This window comes from Orbicella franksi, chromosome 3, assembly GCF_964199315.1.
Source record: "Orbicella franksi chromosome 3, jaOrbFran1.1, whole genome shotgun sequence".
NCBI lineage: Eukaryota > Metazoa > Cnidaria > Anthozoa > Scleractinia > Merulinidae > Orbicella > Orbicella franksi.
Window position 1 is genome coordinate 32,643,028 of NC_138147.1, and position 17,386 is coordinate 32,660,413.

Below are 17,386 nucleotides of genomic sequence, written 5' to 3' on the forward strand. Positions count from 1 at the left end.
TGTAGTGTCTCTGATTGGCTGTTTTTCAAGCGCAGAATTTCATCACCAAACAACAACCAATCAGAGGCATTACTGGTCCTTTGAGAGTTACGTCATCAACACGGAATTTTTGGGATCGAATCTCGGATGTCTTCTGAAAAATAAAATAAACCCACAAAAGACAGGGTTTCCCCGAACTTTACTTGAAACAACAAAGGAAGCATTTGTTGACGTTTCACACCTTTAATGTTGCGACACCTCGGCAGCTACAGTCCTGTAAAAAGAAGTAAACTAAAACCCCGTACCAGCGACAGTGCTAGTAAACTAAAAGACAGTGTTAAAATGGAACTTCGGAGATTTTCCAATCTTGCTCTGCGTCTCTAGGTCTCGTCAGCAGTAGTACGAAAAGCCCATTCCACACATGCACTTCTGATAACGAGGATAGCAGATCTTCAGGCAACTGTTGCGATGAATCTGACAAACCTGTAGAGCGAGAACGCACGACTCTTGTCAAAGGTGTGTGTAGGCCAAGAAAAGAAATGGAGATAAGTTGGGATGGCAATAAGCGCCCAAAACCAGATGGAATCTTTCAGAAACTTGCGTATGACTTAGACCTTGTTTATAGGAACTACAATTAAACAGTGAAAATTTCAAATACATAGCCGTGGAACATTTGCAACTGATGATGACATAGGACTGTCGAAACGTGTTTTGTAAAATGAAAATTGTTGTTTCCTTTTTGAAAGCTACAACCAAATGAGCGAGGTTTACAGAAAATTAAAGTCAGGAAATTACAGAAACTGTAATGTGCGAGGTTTAAAAAGAATTTAAGTTGGGGAATTACAGGAACTTTCAAAAACAAAAAAATCCTCGTTGAGTTTCGGCGTGAACGCCACGTAAGAATAATAATAATAAAAAAACTATTGATGACATAGGAATGTCGAACATGTTTTGTAAAATGAAAATTGTTGTTTCCTTTTTGAAAGCTACAACCAAATGAGCGAGGTTTACAGAAAATTAAAGTCAGGAAATTACAGAAACTGTAATGTGCGAGGTTTAAAAAGAATTTAAGTTGGGGAATTACAGGAACTTTCAAAAACAAAAAAATCCTCGTTGAGTTTCGGCGTGAACGCCACGTAAGAATAATAATAATAAAAAAACTATTGATGACATAGGAATGTCGAACATGTTTTGTAAAATGAAAATTGTTGTTTCCTTTTTGAAAGCTACAACCAAATGAGCGAGGTTTACAGAAAATTAAAGTCAGGAAATTACAGAAACTGTAATGTACGAGGTTTAAAAAGAATTTAAGTTGGGGAATTACAGGAACTTTCAAAAACAAAAAAGTCCTCTTTGAGTTTCGGCGTGAACGCCACGTAAGAATAAAAAAAACTATTTGATAAGCAAATGCAGTTTCTCTTCTCTAAGTGGAAGAAGTAACCCAGTCTCCCCAGAGCGGGACTCGTGTCGAGACGAATTCCTTAACGACCATCCCCTTCCTGGGTAGCTTTAGTGACTTACCGTCCAAGCCCTCCCACAGCACTTGGCGCCAGCTTTGAAGTTGCTACTGTACTTCGGACTTGACGAGCAACTCGAGAATTTCTTTTTGCACATGCGCAGCACCTTTCCTCCTTGAGCTGCGATTGGCTGAAAACAGGACAACAGCATCATCGCCACAAACAAAACCACGAGCTTCATCTGACAAGAGAATAATCTTCATCATAAACAAATTCCAAGACTAGAAAGGCATTTCGCAGATTTTATCTTGTTTTCGGAGAAAACTAAGGTGCCGCTTAAATTTACAACCATATTTCGATCGCCTGAAAGGTTCCGACGAATTCAATCCTAGGGTGCAGGAGGGAAACGCGTGTAATTCAGACACACGCGCGCACGCAAGACGCGTTTCTCATTAAGCTATTCCCGGTTACAGTTCCTCAGAACCAAATCTTGTAAAAATAATTCTAACATATTTAGACCGTAAGTTACTGTACGCAATAAGGACAACAATAAATGTGTCAAGAAACAACCCCGAAAATCTTGTCAGTAGAAAAATTGACTCTTTCTCTGGTAGTTTCTGCAATCATGTGCAAGAAGATTCGAGGACTGCACGTTCACTTTCAAAGGTCCTTGGCGGTCAGTGAAGGCTTTTCAGAAGAACTTAAAATTAACATAGAAACGCTCTTCCTGTCTTTATTAATTAAAACTTGTGGAGTTTTTCCAATATTAGAAGAACGCAGCTCATTTTGAAGGACTGGCAAGCACGGGAACTAGCCGACCAGAATTGTCTTGAATTTAGGGAATCGGAAAGTATTGAAATTTCAAATCGCCACAGCAAAAAGAATGCAACCATCTCGGCTCGGGGGCATTCTGAGAGGTCAAGTGAATAACGAAAACCTACTTACCCTTGTCTTAAATGTCGATAAATGCTCGTGTAGCTCTTCAGGAACAACTCCAGGTGACAAACTGGCTTCTCTGATGTGCTCGAAGCCGGTCGAGTGATATGCCCTGCTACAGATCAGCGACCGGACGAAGTACAAAACTGACGTGTTAGCCAGTTTCTGAACACGTTAGAAATTCCGCAAACATAAACACATTTAATAGCCTTGTGCCTTGAAATAAAGGAATTGTTGAGCGCCCCTGTTTACTTAAACACAGCTTTTCACATAACGCATCCTTAAGTTCCAAAACTGTGTTAAAAATCCTACAAAATTCTGTTTGCATCGAGAGTGAGGAGTAGCTAGGCATCTGATGCTAAGAAGTTTAAACAAATTGCCGGAAACCATCGAAACTTGTTTGTTTGATTGATAAAACAATTAACATGCAGATGGTATAAACTATTTATCAAGGTTAGACAGTTCAACAAAGGGGCACCTTTCCAACTAAGCGGAATTTACTCTATCCTGGCTTGAAAATAGGAAGCTGTAAGCTGTAATTAGCAGCATCGACGTATAGATCCCTGTCATTCAGTTTAATAATACAAACTGTACTTTAAAAGCTTACAAAAAAGCAAATCGGTCCTAATCGCCAATTGCGTGCAAAACAGAAGCTCACAAATATAAGCAAGCTAAACAGTGGACTTAAACTTGGCCTTTCGATTGTCACCGGCAAATTTTCAAAAACCCTTTTCGTTACTGAAAAGTTTCGTTTCGGAGCGTCTGAATGATTCAAAAACGCTTCTCTTTGATAGGCCATTCTTCACAAAACAGTGAACAGTATGCGAGGTATTACGTAACCTTTTGGGAAGAATCCGAGGTGAATGAAAAGGAGACAGTCAGTTTTGAGGGGATGTCAACCAAGTAAATTGACCGTCAAAAGCGATTAACATATTTTATCGAATTTACTTTACAACATATTTGAAAGTGTCAATTTGAAGGCACTGCCGATGTCAACAAAATAGTCTGCTTGAAAACTCTACATAATACAACGGACCTACAGTACGAAACCACGAAGAAGATTGTTTTTTTGTGTGCAATCCTCATAACTTGACCAGTGGCCGAGCAAGCCAAGATTTCCACCGAAAAGTGCGTGTTTTTGACAACCCATTGATTTGTTACTGGTTATAATTAAATACACGGTCGCTTTGGCGAGAGTATAAACCTTTCCAGTTTGAAGTAGGCGCAAAACGCCCTGCGGGAAGGCACTTGAAAAAGTCTGGGGCGGCGGCGGAGGCCATGCGTTTTGTGGGTTGCACTGTACGTCGACAAGGAGTGCGACTCGTAAATACATTGTAATTGTTTAATTTCGTTTCTGTAATATATCGAATCTGCTGAATTTACATTTGATATACAGAACATTCATTTCTATATCTTATTTAATTGTCACATTTAATTATGTCCTCTTGTTTTCTTTTCTTTGAAAAGCTTACTCTGCTTTGCTTTCTTCGAATGAGCTTTTACTGTCTGCAAACAATGGCTCGGCGAACCAAAGGGCCATTAGAAGTGCAGCGTGACAGATGTGCAACGATATGGAGCTGACCACAGTGGAGGGGTACGTATTCCAACACAGCTCTATCACCCCTAGAATAAGGAGCCTAAAAAGGGTGGAAGACGATTTAGAAACGAAACACTCACAATGCTATTTACTCATCTAGGATAGGAAGATAAAACAAGACCTCGCTATACAAATCATTTAGTTCTGGAGATGGGAAAAGTGTCGACATAAGGGATAATGCAATTACACAGGAAGATTTCTGAACAATCAAAATGCAAGACAAAGAAGAATATTTTTCAGTCCGCTCAAAAATTCCCAAATCAGTGGATTTGTTTGTAACGCAAGGTTTGAAAGTCTAAAGTTGTTGTTGTCTAGCTTTTGTGGCTGATTGCTATTTGAAACAAAACTTGGAATTAATGGCAAGGAACTTTGCTAAAAAATCTATTTTTTAAAAATCAAAACTGCATACAATCATATACAGCCTCTTGCTACTTCTACAATGATCTTTTACTAAGATAAGATCTTTATTTTCTTCTGCAAGTGATTTTGCTTTCTTGTGTTATACCGACCTTCCATTATAGACATGCAGCAAAACATTTTGTACCACGGTAATTCAAATATTAAAGTTGCTGTTTGTTTGTCGTTGTTACAGATGTAAATTCTTCCTAATGTTTCCACCTGTCTATTGCTACTCAGTAAGGAGAAATAAGATCCTGATCAGTTGGATCGTGGTAAAGAGAACGAGTTACTTACTTGACTGACACCCACAGATTTGTCTTCCACAACAAGAAAGGAAGTGTGTGAAAATACCAAACATAAAACTGGTAATGAAGCGACCGAGAGAATGCCATACCAATGAAATTAGACACAAATAATACATAAACAATCTGTACACAAGGTTAAGGTAAAGGTAAAGTCTGCATACGAGCCAAATGGCCCACCAGGCCGGAACTTATCCCGGTTTCTGTAGCATGCAGCAACTAGGAGTATTTCTACTCCCCCCTGAATGGGATGCTAGTCCATCACAGGGTTACCCCCCCCCCCCCAGCATTAAATTTGCTGGTACCCACTTATACACCTGGGTGAAGAGAGGCACTGTGAGAGTTAAGTGTCTTGCCCAAGAACACAACACAATGTCCCCAACCAGGGCTCGAATCTGGACCGCACTAACCATGAGGCTACAGTGCCACCCACACAAGGTTAAGGTCAACTGATAATAATTGACCAATGGTGTGCGTGCGCTTACACTCCAACAACACTCTTTTCTCTCTAGGTATCGAAATGCAGGAGTAAAGAAATCTACACATAAATATAGATGTATAGAACAATAAAATTAATTACTGTTGGCAAACTCTGCGACGAGTCAATTTAAATATTCATTTTCCTTTTCTTACAGTCTAGAAATTCTCTTGAACAACCCTCGTGCCAAGAGGAGCAGGGAGGGGGAGAGAGATATCAGATAACGGTGTGTAATAAGGCTTTGTGAAAGATTTACCTTGCCAACCATTTTTGCAAAACTCATTCTATCTTGAAATCAACTCATTAAAATAATGCATCAATTTTGCAAAACCCATGTTGCTATACAAAGGATATGATTTGAAGTTAAAGCTGTTCTTTGAAAAGGCCTTCTAAAATAACTCTGTAGAGATTCTGATTTTCTGTGGAAACAAATAAGTTAACAGCATTACAAAGTTTCCTTTCCTTGGCATATTCACACTGTTACATTTGTTGCTATTACATGTAAATGCCATACTAATATTATGACAACCAGCAAATCAGATCCTGTCAGTCACAAAATTGGATCAAGGAAACAGGAATGCTTGCTTCACACCAATGTGGCCCAGGTTTGATGGTGGCCAGGTGCCATATGTGGGTTGAGTTTGTTGTTGGTTCTCGCCTTGCTCCAAGGGTTTTTCTCTGGGTCATCCAGATTGAGGACCTCTAAGGTTGATGTGGCTTCCTGTCTAAATATTGCCATTTTTTAAATTTTCATTTATTTATTGAGACAGAATTAAAAACTTTGCTCCAACACAGGGCTAATGCTTGAAAATCAGCTTAATTAGTTTCCAAAATTCCCCACAGCAGTGCTTTATCTAGCCTGCAACAAGCGACAACCTGAAATGTGTCTACCTTTGCAGGCTATGCTTCATCAACTTCCCATGCATAATCAAGTTTACAAGTGTTCCTCTTATTAAACCCATCAGAGCAGCATAGCAGTGTTTTTAGAACCCCCCCTTCCCCCCACCCCCCCAAAAAATAATAATAATGATAATAACTACCTTGTCCACTTGTACAGGTAAAACAACATCAAAACTGTGACATGGCATACAAGAAGACAAACGTGGAAATAGCGATTAAGGAAAAGCCATTCTGGCAAAAATCTCCAATTAACTGTCCACTTGAAAAAGAACTGCCGTCCTAAGTTGAACGCCATTGTGATGTAGCTAATGGGATTCTCAAGCAGGAAAGGAAGTCCAAGAACCAGCTGGAGAAAACAACATCAAATTAACTCATAAACAGATTAATGGGAAATAAAATTGGTTTGAAAAATCAGGTAGAACAAGAAATTAGTGGCAAAATTACATTGTTGTCAAGGCTGAGGGGAAGGAAATGACATTTAGTTCAAGTTATCAGAAGCTTGGAAAATCGGATTCCACTGTATATATTATAACCTGTGTTACAGCTTTCCCTCCCTAAAGGGAAAAATTGGTGAGATGCATCTGTGTGTCACTGTTATTAATCATGTTCAAGGCACGTGACTTTCCAGGAATGTGTTGAAAATGACCTGATTGGTTGATTGATCCTTTGCAGTTTAATGACGTGTACGTGTAATGATTGTAATTTGTTATTTTTGTTATTTTCCTCTGTTCATTTATAAACATCACTTTTTAATGTTAAACATAGAGTACGGATCATGTTGATAACAACAACAACATGGTTTTTCCTCAATGAGGTGCGAGGAGAACATTGTTATTTTTAAAGTGCATTTTGATTGACTTTCCGAAAAGTTTTGCATTAAATTAATTGGGCTCCTGAATTGAGAGTAGACCGGTTTTCAAATGAGTGAGTGAGTCTGTTCCTTAATCTGTGAACATTAAAAGGTCATTACATGTAACTGTGTCATGCAAAGATCACATGCAGAGAGAAAGTTTCTTTGTTGTCTCTTTGGTGTTTCCACGTGTTATGTTTAGCTGTTGTGACACTTAATTCACTGTTGTGTGAGGATAATTTAATTTAATTTAATTTATGCATGGAACACGATTATTAATGGCAACACACAGACATCCTCTCTGATTTTTCCTTTTGGGGTGGGCAGCTGTGATACAGGTTATATATATTACACTGTATTCACTAAATAAATGTTTAGCAGGGTGAAATCTTTTACTTGTATTAAAGCACACAGTGCTAATCTAGGTATTGTCCACCACACTCCAAAGGACTGGAAGAGAAGCAGCAACAAGCCAGGAGCAAATAAGAGAATGTTCATCTTCACACTGACAGCCAAACTGAAAAATGCAAAAAGGAAGAAAACCTTGATAAAATATTAAAGACAACTCAATAAATGCAGTATAATATTGGTAAGATGCTAGCCAGAGTGAATGGTGTGGGGGAGAGGGGAAGGACAAGATCTGTTTCTCCAAAAATGTTTCTAATCAACATTTTTCTTTCTAAAATGTTAGGTTTTGAATTCCTATACCATGGAATTGTTTGATAACTTATTGACTGCTGGTGTAAGGCCAAGGCTATAAACTTGAGTGCATTGCTTTATTCCTAGAAAGAATCAAAATTTAGACTTATTTCTATTAAAAGGGTGGAAGCTTGTGTGGATCTGCCCTCCTTACCCACGGAGAAGCCTCCATAGACATTCTTATCTTTTTTTTTGGGCGGGGGGGGGGGGGGGGGAGGGACAAAAGATAGAGCAGTAAAAACAAAGATATCATACCTGAATATAGAGCAACCTAAATTCCAACGGTCATGCAAAAAACAATTGACCGCAACATAGAGGAAGAGCATTGCCACAGGGTCATTGAAGAGACGTAAGATGTAAATTGAATGGATCCTGTAAGATGTGCAGCACATGAAGAAGAAAGCATATGGAGGAACCTGGGAAGCAAATAGAATAGGTTGATCCAAAGAAACAGTAACTTACAATCAATCATTACAAAAATATCTTGAAGTCTACTTTATGACCTCTGGCTGTTTACTGTATCATTCGAGTTTGCAGCCAAGACAAAAATTATATGGTACACTGTGACATAAGGAAAGTCCAAGCCTAGGATTTGTGGAAGATATGTTTTTACATGTAAAAAAAAAATGTAAATGCAAATTTAATGTCAAACACAGGGAGTGCTTGTGCAATCACCTAAGCCAGAGGCTCATGATAAAGTGCTTGACAATAATCTGGATCGAATTGGAATTTGGAAATGTTGGTTTTTGAGGAGAGGGGAAAACCGGAGAAAAACCTCTTGGAACAAGGAAGAGAACCAATAACAAACTCAACCCACATGACACTGGGTCTGGGAATCGAACCAGGGACACATTGGTGGGGGGTGAGTGCTCTCACCACTGCGCCAACCCTGCTCCCCACTACATTTACAGTTAATCCATGTATCCAATCAAATATTGGATCATAGTCTGTGAAACCAGACATATCACATCTTTACATGTGAAGACATTATATCTCTGAGATGTGATCCACAGAGGTCCACATGAAGAGCATTCAATGCTCTTTAGACACTAAGGCAGCGTTTATTAAGTTCTACTGGGTTCTTTGTCTAATCAATTACAAAAATTTTTTCAGACAGAAAAAACACATGGCACTACACAGATACATGTGCAGCAACATCACCAGTGTGAAATGTTTGGGGTGAAAACTGAGATGTGTTTCCAGCAAGAAAAGAATGGGGCAAATGAAGAGAGATCCTTAACCTTTGGTGAGTAACTGAAATTGCAACATTCAAAATGAGTGCACAATGTCTGATTAGCTTATAAGATTCAGAGAATTTGTCATTGACAAAAAGTGCAAGTGGTGATTTGAACAGTACTACAGAGAATCAAATGAATAAAAAAGTCAGTCCTGACTGATGATACTTACAGAAGCAGTTTTTTGGTAAATCATAAATACACACACCAGGGTAAGTATGTACAATGTGGCAAAAAGGTACTGTGCAGTTTTGATGTCCGTTCCATGACCAGTCACATAATACAATCCAGCGAAGATGTACACAAACCCAGCTGGATATCTAAAACAATATTATGGAATGGAAAGAGTTTTAGCACATGTTTACAGAATGCAAAGAAAACAAATTTTCCAGCTCACCCTTTGGGCAAGCTGTAACTATGATATACTAGTTAGCCCAAAAGTCATTCTCACTAGCTACAAAAACTTGCATCTCTTATTTTAACAAATTGACATCAGTTTTTCATGTGTCTGTCCTGTTATTGATCATGAATTTCATCATAACATTGTCAAAGTAGCTGCAGATCCATGAGCACCCGCAGACTACTTTGACAATGTCATGAATAAAATCCTTAGTCAATAACAGGTCAGACGTGTGAAAAACGGATGCCAATTTGTTTTTTATGATAACAAATTGTCACATTGTCTGCTCTAGCTCACTGACGCATCGCATAAATTATAAATTAATGTGTCTGTCCACTTATTGACAATGAAAATTTGTCAATGAGCATGCAAGAATTTCTGCAGTTATTGTAAAAAGTACTTTAGTCTGCTATCTGAACTTTCTCAAACTTTTACCAAGAAGCTTTCTTGGATCCTTGGCCAATTTTACAGACTCCACTGGCCAGATTACAAAATCCACCGGCCAGAAGCTATGAACATGACTTTCTTTGTATGTTATTTGTGTTTTTATACTATAACCTTAAATATCTGTAGAGTAGTTTGCTTCTTAGCAAATATATAGTTCAAAATATACATTGGTTCAAATAAGAAATATCCTTACTCCCCTCACAGAAGGTGTTGGAAATTCCTTGGGGTGAGGTGGGAGGTTCTCTAAGAACAAAAGATTACAGAGGGTGGAGGGTTTTGTAAGACCAAAAGATTTAAAGAAATTTATGAAGCTTAATCAGAATTTTCAGAGGGGTGGCATAGGAGATCTTAGAAAAAAAATCCCCTCTGTGGGAAAGGTATGGATATTTTCTGGAACTACACTATAATGCATTTTATGTGAGCCTCCAATATTTTTCAGAACCAGGGGGCTGTACATAATTCATACAGCTGGGTTTGTAGTTCTGCTCAGAAGAACCTAACATGGAGGATAGTAAAGAGTGTTTCCACATGAATTTAAGTTATCATTACTGTCAAAATCCAATTATTTACTGAAACGTCAATGAAAGTACACTGTCCCTTTCATTTATGATTCTACTATTGATCAGACTATGATTTAATCTATCATTTAATTCCTAATTAATAATTGTTTACCTAATAAATACCTAAATAATAATCATTTCTACATTTAATATTTCTTATACCAATTCATAATTACATCAACAAGCAAATATTAAAGTTAGTAACTGACGTTTCGGCATCATCGTGATACCATTCTCAAGGCAAAGTGAATTGCGAAGATTTGACTTCAATCTAGACTTTTACAGTTTCTCCAAATTAGCACGATAACAAAGGCTGAAAAGTTCTTCAAGTGAATACCTTTGTGCGAATCACATGCTAAATGTTGTATAATTATGCGTATAAAGAATCAATATAAATTCACCCTTACACCAGTGGACCTGTTCCCCCCCTCAGGTTTGTGTAGTCATATGTTCCATTTATCACACCTTCAACTTCCTCCATATAAGCTTCCCAGTCTATCTCAGTATCTAAACATAAAGATACAAAACTTTACAAAATCATGAATCATAACGGGACTGACAGTCCTTTGTCCATTTACTTGTGGTCCTGCAGGGAGAGGTGTATTCAGGTATAACAGTGATAGCAAGGTGTGTAGTCATTTTGGAAACCTGTTGTTTGCAGTCTGAGGACTTCTACTGGGTTTGGAATTTTTGTGGTGACGAAATATGTGGTGAAATATGTCACTAGCTAAAGCCTTTCTGGAGTGCAGAAATAGCATAACCCAGAGTTTGCTTTAATGTTAGTTTCCTTGGAAAATGTAAGGTATATGTAAATGAAAAGGAACTTCCTATTTAATGCTGAGAGATAACAGAACCAACAGGTTACATCCCAGGCAGGACCACTCTTGGCTTTGGTGCTACGTAACCTAATAGGGCTTTTGGGTCAAATATTTTAGCCTCACTAATGTGTGCCCATCACTTATATATCTCACCCCCCCCCCCCTCCCCCCTCATGCCCCCTCCCCACAAACCCTCTGTCAATGGATGGGATGTTATTCCAATGAAGAGCCACCATTCGCCACTGAGTACCCATTTATACACCTAAGTGCATGGAGTCAGGCACAGTAGGAGTCTAGTTTTTTGAAATGATGAAAACTTAACTTATTATTGTTCCCTGGTAGTTAGCCCTAAATCAAATGATTAGCTTGTATTTTAATAGATTATTTGTCAATTGTCTAGTCGCGAATTAATTAGTGATTACTGAACCATCGAAGGTCATCTAACTTTATACCAAAACTGTCATTAAAACTTTCGGTCATCTTATTATTGAAAACAAAATGAACATGTTCCAAAAGATCACAAAGAACGGGGAAAACCAGATTTCAAAACAATTTACAAAACAATACTCACACTTGATTTTCCAAATGACCAGTATGTTAACCACAATCTCCGCCAATAAGAGACCAAGACCCACTAACCAGATCTTCGACGGGTCAAACAACAACCCTTTTACCCATTCTATTAAGAAATGCAAATCAAACTCTTTCCATTTTGACTTCCCTCTTTTTCTCAGAACCGCCATTTTGCCACCAACTCCTCTCGACTCTCGGGACGGCAACTCTTCGGTACTTTATTAGATTGTCATTGGCTACACCTAACATTCGGGTTTACACGGAGATTTCCGATCATTATCCGAAGCGGTGAGGGATTCTCGAACCAATGCACAACATGGCGAAATCTGCGCAGCTGTTTTTGGTAATCACAGCCATTCTAGCGGGTTTATTCCTTGAAGGAGGACTTTCGCAGCGGCAGATATGCTCGTATTATGGTATGAATCTTTTGTCCTCTTGTTATGATTGTTATTTAGCTCAAGTGAGTCTACTTCATTGTTAAACTCGCACTGTGTCTTGAATCGATTTGCGCTCAAAACTCACAGCGAAGATGAATATTTTTTAGGCTTACGGATTTTTCGCGATTTCTTTTTTCCAATGTTACGAAAAGTCGAGGAATTTGACAGTTTTATGTATCCTAAGAATAGCACTTTGTAACAAAAGCAAGAACCTCATTGTTTATTCAAGGTTGCAGTTCTTCAGCGCGGAAACAAGTCCGCCCGGAATTAGGTCGCGTGCTAAGAAGTGATGTCCTTAAACGGCGGATCCTCCTGTGTTTTTTTTTTTTTTTTTCAAAACAATTGTCCTATGTTGCCACTTGTATAAGTTTTATATACGACATTTCTGTCGTCCATGTTTGTTGTTACATGTCATAATCTTTATAAGCCAAGTGAACTCTTCCAGGTATTTGACGGGGTTGAGTTTCAGATGCAAATATTTCCGATTTATTGTTTGCACAGGTGACAACCAGAGAAAAATTACAATCCAAGAGGTGTCTCTTCTTAATCTCTAACACCAAACACAACAAAAAAATCAGACATTGAAACAATAAGAGGCTAGAGGTTAAACTGTGCAGATTTAGGTTAAAAATTAAATCTCTTAAATTAACTTTGACGAAAAAAAGGTAATAATCTTGCATATCATTGTTTCTTCCCGGAGAGTGACACCCATGTAAGGGTTGACCATTGAAGTGTAGCTGCCTGTGAATTTGATAACTGTGGAGGGCTGGGACAAGGAAAGATTTGCTGAGGGAGTAGTTGTGAGTGGAAAATTGGTGAAGTGGGATGGGAAGGAAAAATTTTCAAGTCCCACCACCTCTGTCTCCCTCCCCCACCCCTCCTGCCCTCTGCCCCAACTCTCTACTGGTCAAGCATGGAATTGCAGTGGCTAGTCAGTGTTCATATTTTTCAATGCTTTAATAAGACCCTACACTTTCTTTTCAATTGACCTTGCTATTTACAACCTTCCACTCCCAGGTAATGAAAGGAAACCCAAAGAATCATACAGCCTCTCAAACTGTACTTGGTACAGGGAACGTTCCTGTTGCACAAGAACAGAAGTGACATCAACATTTTTAGGAATGCCTCACATTGCTACCTCAACCGAAGATTGCCTCAACCATATGAATTATATGATGTGCTACTTCTGCAGTCCAGATCAGTACAAATGGTTTAAAGGTGGCAAACTACACATCTGTAAAAGTTTCTGTGATGACATCTTCTCACATTGCAAGGATGCAGAGTATGATGGGAAGTCCATAGGGTCAACATATTCCAGTGGCAGTGAGTTTTGTAAGGCGCAATTTTTCCAAGTGGCTGATTCAGACTGTTTTGAATATGATGAGAAGCTCTTTGGTTCTGCGTCATTACACCAAACTTACTTTCATGTGGTTGTGGTACTTCTCATTGTCAACATGATAGATTACTTTACCTGGACTTGATAAGTTTCTTAGGCGACATGTTGAGTTGTACATACAGAGTATTCGGCTAGTTTAGAAAAAATATCAATCTTGAAGAACCAATCAAAATCTGATTTAAAGCTGATCATATGAAAATAACAGAATGATTCATTATGAAGTTAAATGCAGAATTCAAATATTCAGTTATTATGAGCAAACATTGTTGGGAGAGAGGTATAACAATTACAGTCTTGGGTGGCAAAGTTCAGTGCAATCACTTACACCTTGGTGCTGAATTTACACTATAGGAAATCAGTTACATAAGAAAGAGGTATGTGGAAATTACAATCTGGAGTGGACAGAGTCTACCAAGATTGAAAAAGTAACACTTTCTGACTAAAACTCTTTTCACCTTTTTGATGTTGAGCAGCATTTGTGCCAAAAATGTGTGGGCATAAGGTTCCTAGGCCCCTATCTTTGATGCTTCATTGGTCACTGCTCAAGCAAGAATTTTCATTGCTGTAAAATTTTGGATTGAGTAATCTCATTTTCAAAGTGGCTAGCTCAAACTTAAGCCAAAAAGTATTAATAGCAATTGAGCTGAATGTAACAAGTTCACAACAGTCAGACATGTGTGCAACATATTGAGGATGTTATTTTGTAGTTTTGATGGCTTAGTCTAGAGAAGAGATAACCACTGAATTTGATTATGAAGATAGAATGGGCCCATTATTATGTACCACAGAGGAAAGCTTTTAAAATCAGTCAGTTATTACACATAAATAGTTTGAGTATTTACTTTTGAACCCTTGAATTTTTCCCCTTTGAGATGTCTGCTACTGTAATATGACACTTTCATACCCGGCGGCTTAGACTGTCTGCGACACAGGTTAGCTTTAAATTTTCAATGTGCTAACATGATAGCAGTGGATTTTTTGCAGTCTGGCTTTCTGTTGAGGGGAAAATTGAACACACAAACTGAGACAAAAGGCCAGATATTTTGTTTACATCTACCTATGAGTCACGTGAAGTAGTCATTTTAAATGCTTTTCAACCATGGTCATTTTCAAATGTAATCTTAATATAGATAATTTATTACTTATGTAATCTAAACCTTTTATCACAAGCAGTATTTTAAAATGTTTCCTCTTTCATAGATCTATGCCTATCAATAAATCACATATTATCAAGTAATTACCTTACTATGTAATTATGCATGTACAGACACTGTTTTCAGATGGAATCTTTAGCTCAGCCTCTCTATCATGAGTTATAGCTATACAATTTCATCTCAGAAAATAGAACTTTATTAATAATAATAAATGACATATACCTATGCTTTATTGCCATTTACTTTAGTTTACCCATGTAGTGCACTTGTTTGCAGATTTATTTTATGAAACGATCAACTTTATTATTTTATTATACTTTGAGTTGTTACTGTGTCACATATGCGCTATTTGTTATCTTGGTATCTTTTACATGTTGAATAACACAGACTTGTCTTACAGTCACAGGAGGAGACAGAGAGAAACAATAGCTCGTGAAAACTCTGGGATAGTAAAGTCAGCACAAAATTTGGCACTTACATCAAAGGCTTTTTACAAATCTACCGCTAACCAATAAATCTAGAAGATTGCTATCCTTGTTATCCTTCCAGACTGGACTAGACAAAGTGAGTTATTTGGTCTATTTACATTTCCTTGATCCCTCTGATAAAATTCCATCCCTGACATCGACAATGGTTGGTACACAGACAGATAGATCAGACGTGAACTGAACCCGGACTGAATTAATGCCTGTCTGTTAATACCCTACCCTATGAGATAATTAAGTCAATTAAGCATTTAGGACTTGACTTGGGTCGAGCTATAACTAAAGTACATGTCAAATTTGTAATTACACCAAGGAAGAAAAGTCTTGTTGTATAAAATCTTATATCAAAGATGAATTTGTCAAGTAAACAGTAAAAAAATCTCATCTAGTTCAGGAATTGTAAAAAAAATCTTATCTAGTTGTTCAGGAATTGCAACGAAAATTTGTATGTAGAAAAATCAGGTCATGAATTTTAAAGTGAGAATTTATTTAGTGATTTATAATCACTGCTTCATAGAATCTGCTAAACTGTCGCTCCCACTTAAATAGGCCCTCGTCTTTGTAAACCCACGCAACTGCATATGTAAATTTTAATTCTTATCATGTCGTATGTCTTGTGTCGGCTCCTTTGCGTCCGCCGTCAAATTTCAATGTCAACGCAGTAATTCTTAAGGAGTGAAAAACATGACGTTGAGCACTTACAAAGCGGAGTAATAAATTACGTAAGAATGACGGGAAATTAAGCGTTCAAAGTTCTCTTAAAGCAGTAGGTACAATATTGCTAGAAAATGCAAGTTGCCACGTTCCGACAGTCGCCTGATCATCGTCAGAAAGGAATTTGCGTCAAGCTTCCCACGCAAGTAATCAGAATCGCAAACTACGAAGCATAATGACTGCTGGAAATAAAACCGATCACGTTGAAATGTTAATTCTTAGGCGAGGTATTATTAGATCAGAATACTTCCGGTTGCTTTTTGGAAACTGGACACACGCGAAAACCATGCGCTACTACCTCAAGATTACACGTAAAAGCCTAGCGCCTACGTTGAACACGATTTTACCAGTAGATCAAGAGGATTGTTCTAGAACATACCGTTTCCAATAGGATTTTTATGAAATCATTTTCTCTAATCTTGTCATTGTAATGACAATTGTACTTAACTACAATTCCTGAAAGAGTTATTATTTAGTAACTTTTGCCTGTTGTTGTTGTGCGTTCGTTATATCCGGCAAAACCGGAAGTAAGAATAACCTCTACCCTTTATGCTTTGCGCTACCCCTTGGCTACCCACGTCACATTCACTGTTTTGAGTTGTTGGTGTTCGAGAATGGCGTGTGTTGGGTGGATGGTTGGCTAATTGCACGACATTTACTCCCTTCATCTTCTCATAGAATAGATTTGTACGCCATGGCTAGCGGTAGCAGTAGTAGTGCAAGGTCTGAGTTCATAGTTGGAGGCAAATACCGCCTTATTCGCAAGATTGGAAGCGGTTCTTTTGGCGACATTTACTTAGCAGTAACCTCGAATAACGCAGAGGAAGTGGCAGTGAAGCTCGAGTCCCAAAAAGCCCGTCACCCACAGCTTCTTTACGAGTCAAAGCTCTACAAAATCCTTCAAGGTGGCGTGGGAATCCCTATCGTTCGATGGTATGGCCAAGAAAAAGACTACAATGTCCTGGTTATGGATCTTCTTGGGCCGAGTTTGGAGGATCTATTCAACTTCTGTTCGCGTCGCTTCACAATGAAAACAGTTCTCATGCTTGCGGACCAAATGATAAGTCGGGTCGAATACGTGCACAACAAGAACTTTATTCATCGAGATATCAAGCCTGATAATTTCTTGATGGGTGTTGGCAGACACTGCAACAAGTTGTACTTGATTGATTTTGGTTTAGCAAAGAAGTATCGAGATACAAGAACGAAACTTCACATACCATATCGCGAAGACAAAAACCTGACGGGCACGGCTCGCTATGCCAGCATCAATGCCCACCTTGGCATTGAACAATCACGAAGAGATGACATGGAGTCGCTTGGCTATGTCCTTATGTACTTCAATCGAAGCAGCCTGCCGTGGCAGGGCTTAAAGGCGGCGACGAAGAAGCAGAAATATGAGAAAATTAGCGAGAAAAAGATGTCTACCCCGGTGGAAGTCCTTTGCAAAGGTTTCCCAGCCGAGTTCGCGATGTACCTCAACTACTGCCGCGGACTTCGCTTTGAAGAAAACCCCGACTACATGTACCTCCGGCAGTTGTTCAGGATTTTATTTCGCACTTTGAACTAC

At 38.4% G+C, this 17,386-nt stretch overlaps 3 protein-coding genes and 1 long non-coding RNA gene across 4 annotated transcripts in view; 2 read left to right on the forward strand and 2 right to left on the reverse strand.

The window, feature by feature from the left end:
* Nucleotides 1-44: 44 nt before the first annotated feature.
* On the reverse strand, nt 45-3,633 carry LOC145482128 (uncharacterized). The gene is made up of 3 exons (XR_014048722.1): nt 2,382-3,633; nt 1,501-1,677; nt 45-462 (listed from the first exon to the last, which is right to left on the reverse strand). It is a non-coding gene; the product is annotated as an uncharacterized LOC145482128 (long non-coding RNA).
* Nucleotides 3,634-3,652: 19 nt separating this feature from the next.
* LOC145482133 (dol-P-Man:Man(5)GlcNAc(2)-PP-Dol alpha-1,3-mannosyltransferase-like) lies at nt 3,653-11,935 on the reverse strand. The gene is made up of 9 exons (XM_081460736.1): nt 11,629-11,935; nt 10,647-10,746; nt 9,005-9,152; nt 7,853-8,013; nt 7,295-7,415; nt 6,189-6,394; nt 5,503-5,567; nt 4,663-4,798; nt 3,653-4,009 (listed from the first exon to the last, which is right to left on the reverse strand). The coding sequence occupies exons 1-9, from the start codon at nt 11,798-11,800 to the stop codon at nt 3,841-3,843; spliced, it is 1,278 nt and encodes a 425-aa protein (XP_081316862.1). The 5' UTR covers nt 11,801-11,935; the 3' UTR covers nt 3,653-3,840.
* LOC145482132 (riboflavin-binding protein-like) lies at nt 11,930-14,954 on the forward strand. The gene is made up of 2 exons (XM_081460734.1): nt 11,930-12,046; nt 13,085-14,954. Exons 1-2 carry the CDS (start codon nt 11,938-11,940, stop codon nt 13,546-13,548), a joined length of 573 nt encoding a protein of 190 aa, XP_081316860.1. The 5' UTR covers nt 11,930-11,937; the 3' UTR covers nt 13,549-14,954.
* Nucleotides 14,955-15,789: 835 nt separating this feature from the next.
* Nucleotides 15,790-17,386, forward strand: part of LOC145482131 (casein kinase I) — a 2,475-nt gene continuing 878 nt past the window's right edge. The window contains exon 1 of the mRNA XM_081460733.1: nt 15,790-17,386. This exon is cut by the window's right edge and continues 878 nt beyond it. Coding sequence (XP_081316859.1) covers nt 16,511-17,386 — 876 coding nt within the window. The 5' untranslated portion in view covers nt 15,790-16,510.

What these genes read in the sequence shown, in the direction of transcription:
- LOC145482133 (XM_081460736.1), bottom strand. Translation starts at nt 11,800, where the DNA reads ATGGCGGTTCTGAGAAAAAGAGGGAAGTCAAAATGGAAAGAGTTTGAT. An exon ending in GGTCATTTGGAAAATCAAGT is followed by an intron (nt 10,747 to 11,628) that starts GTGAGTATTGTT and finishes CTTTATGTTTAG; the next exon opens with ATACTGAGATAGACTGGGAA. An exon ending in AATCTGTGGGTGTCAGTCAA is followed by an intron (nt 4,010 to 4,662) that starts GTAAGTAACTCG and finishes CACCCTTTTTAG; the next exon opens with GCTCCTTATTCTAGGGGTGA.
- LOC145482132 (XM_081460734.1), top strand. Translation starts at nt 11,938, where the DNA reads ATGCACAACATGGCGAAATCTGCGCAGCTGTTTTTGGTAATCACAGCC. An exon ending in GCAGATATGCTCGTATTATG is followed by an intron (nt 12,047 to 13,084) that starts GTATGAATCTTT and finishes TTCCACTCCCAG; the next exon opens with GTAATGAAAGGAAACCCAAA.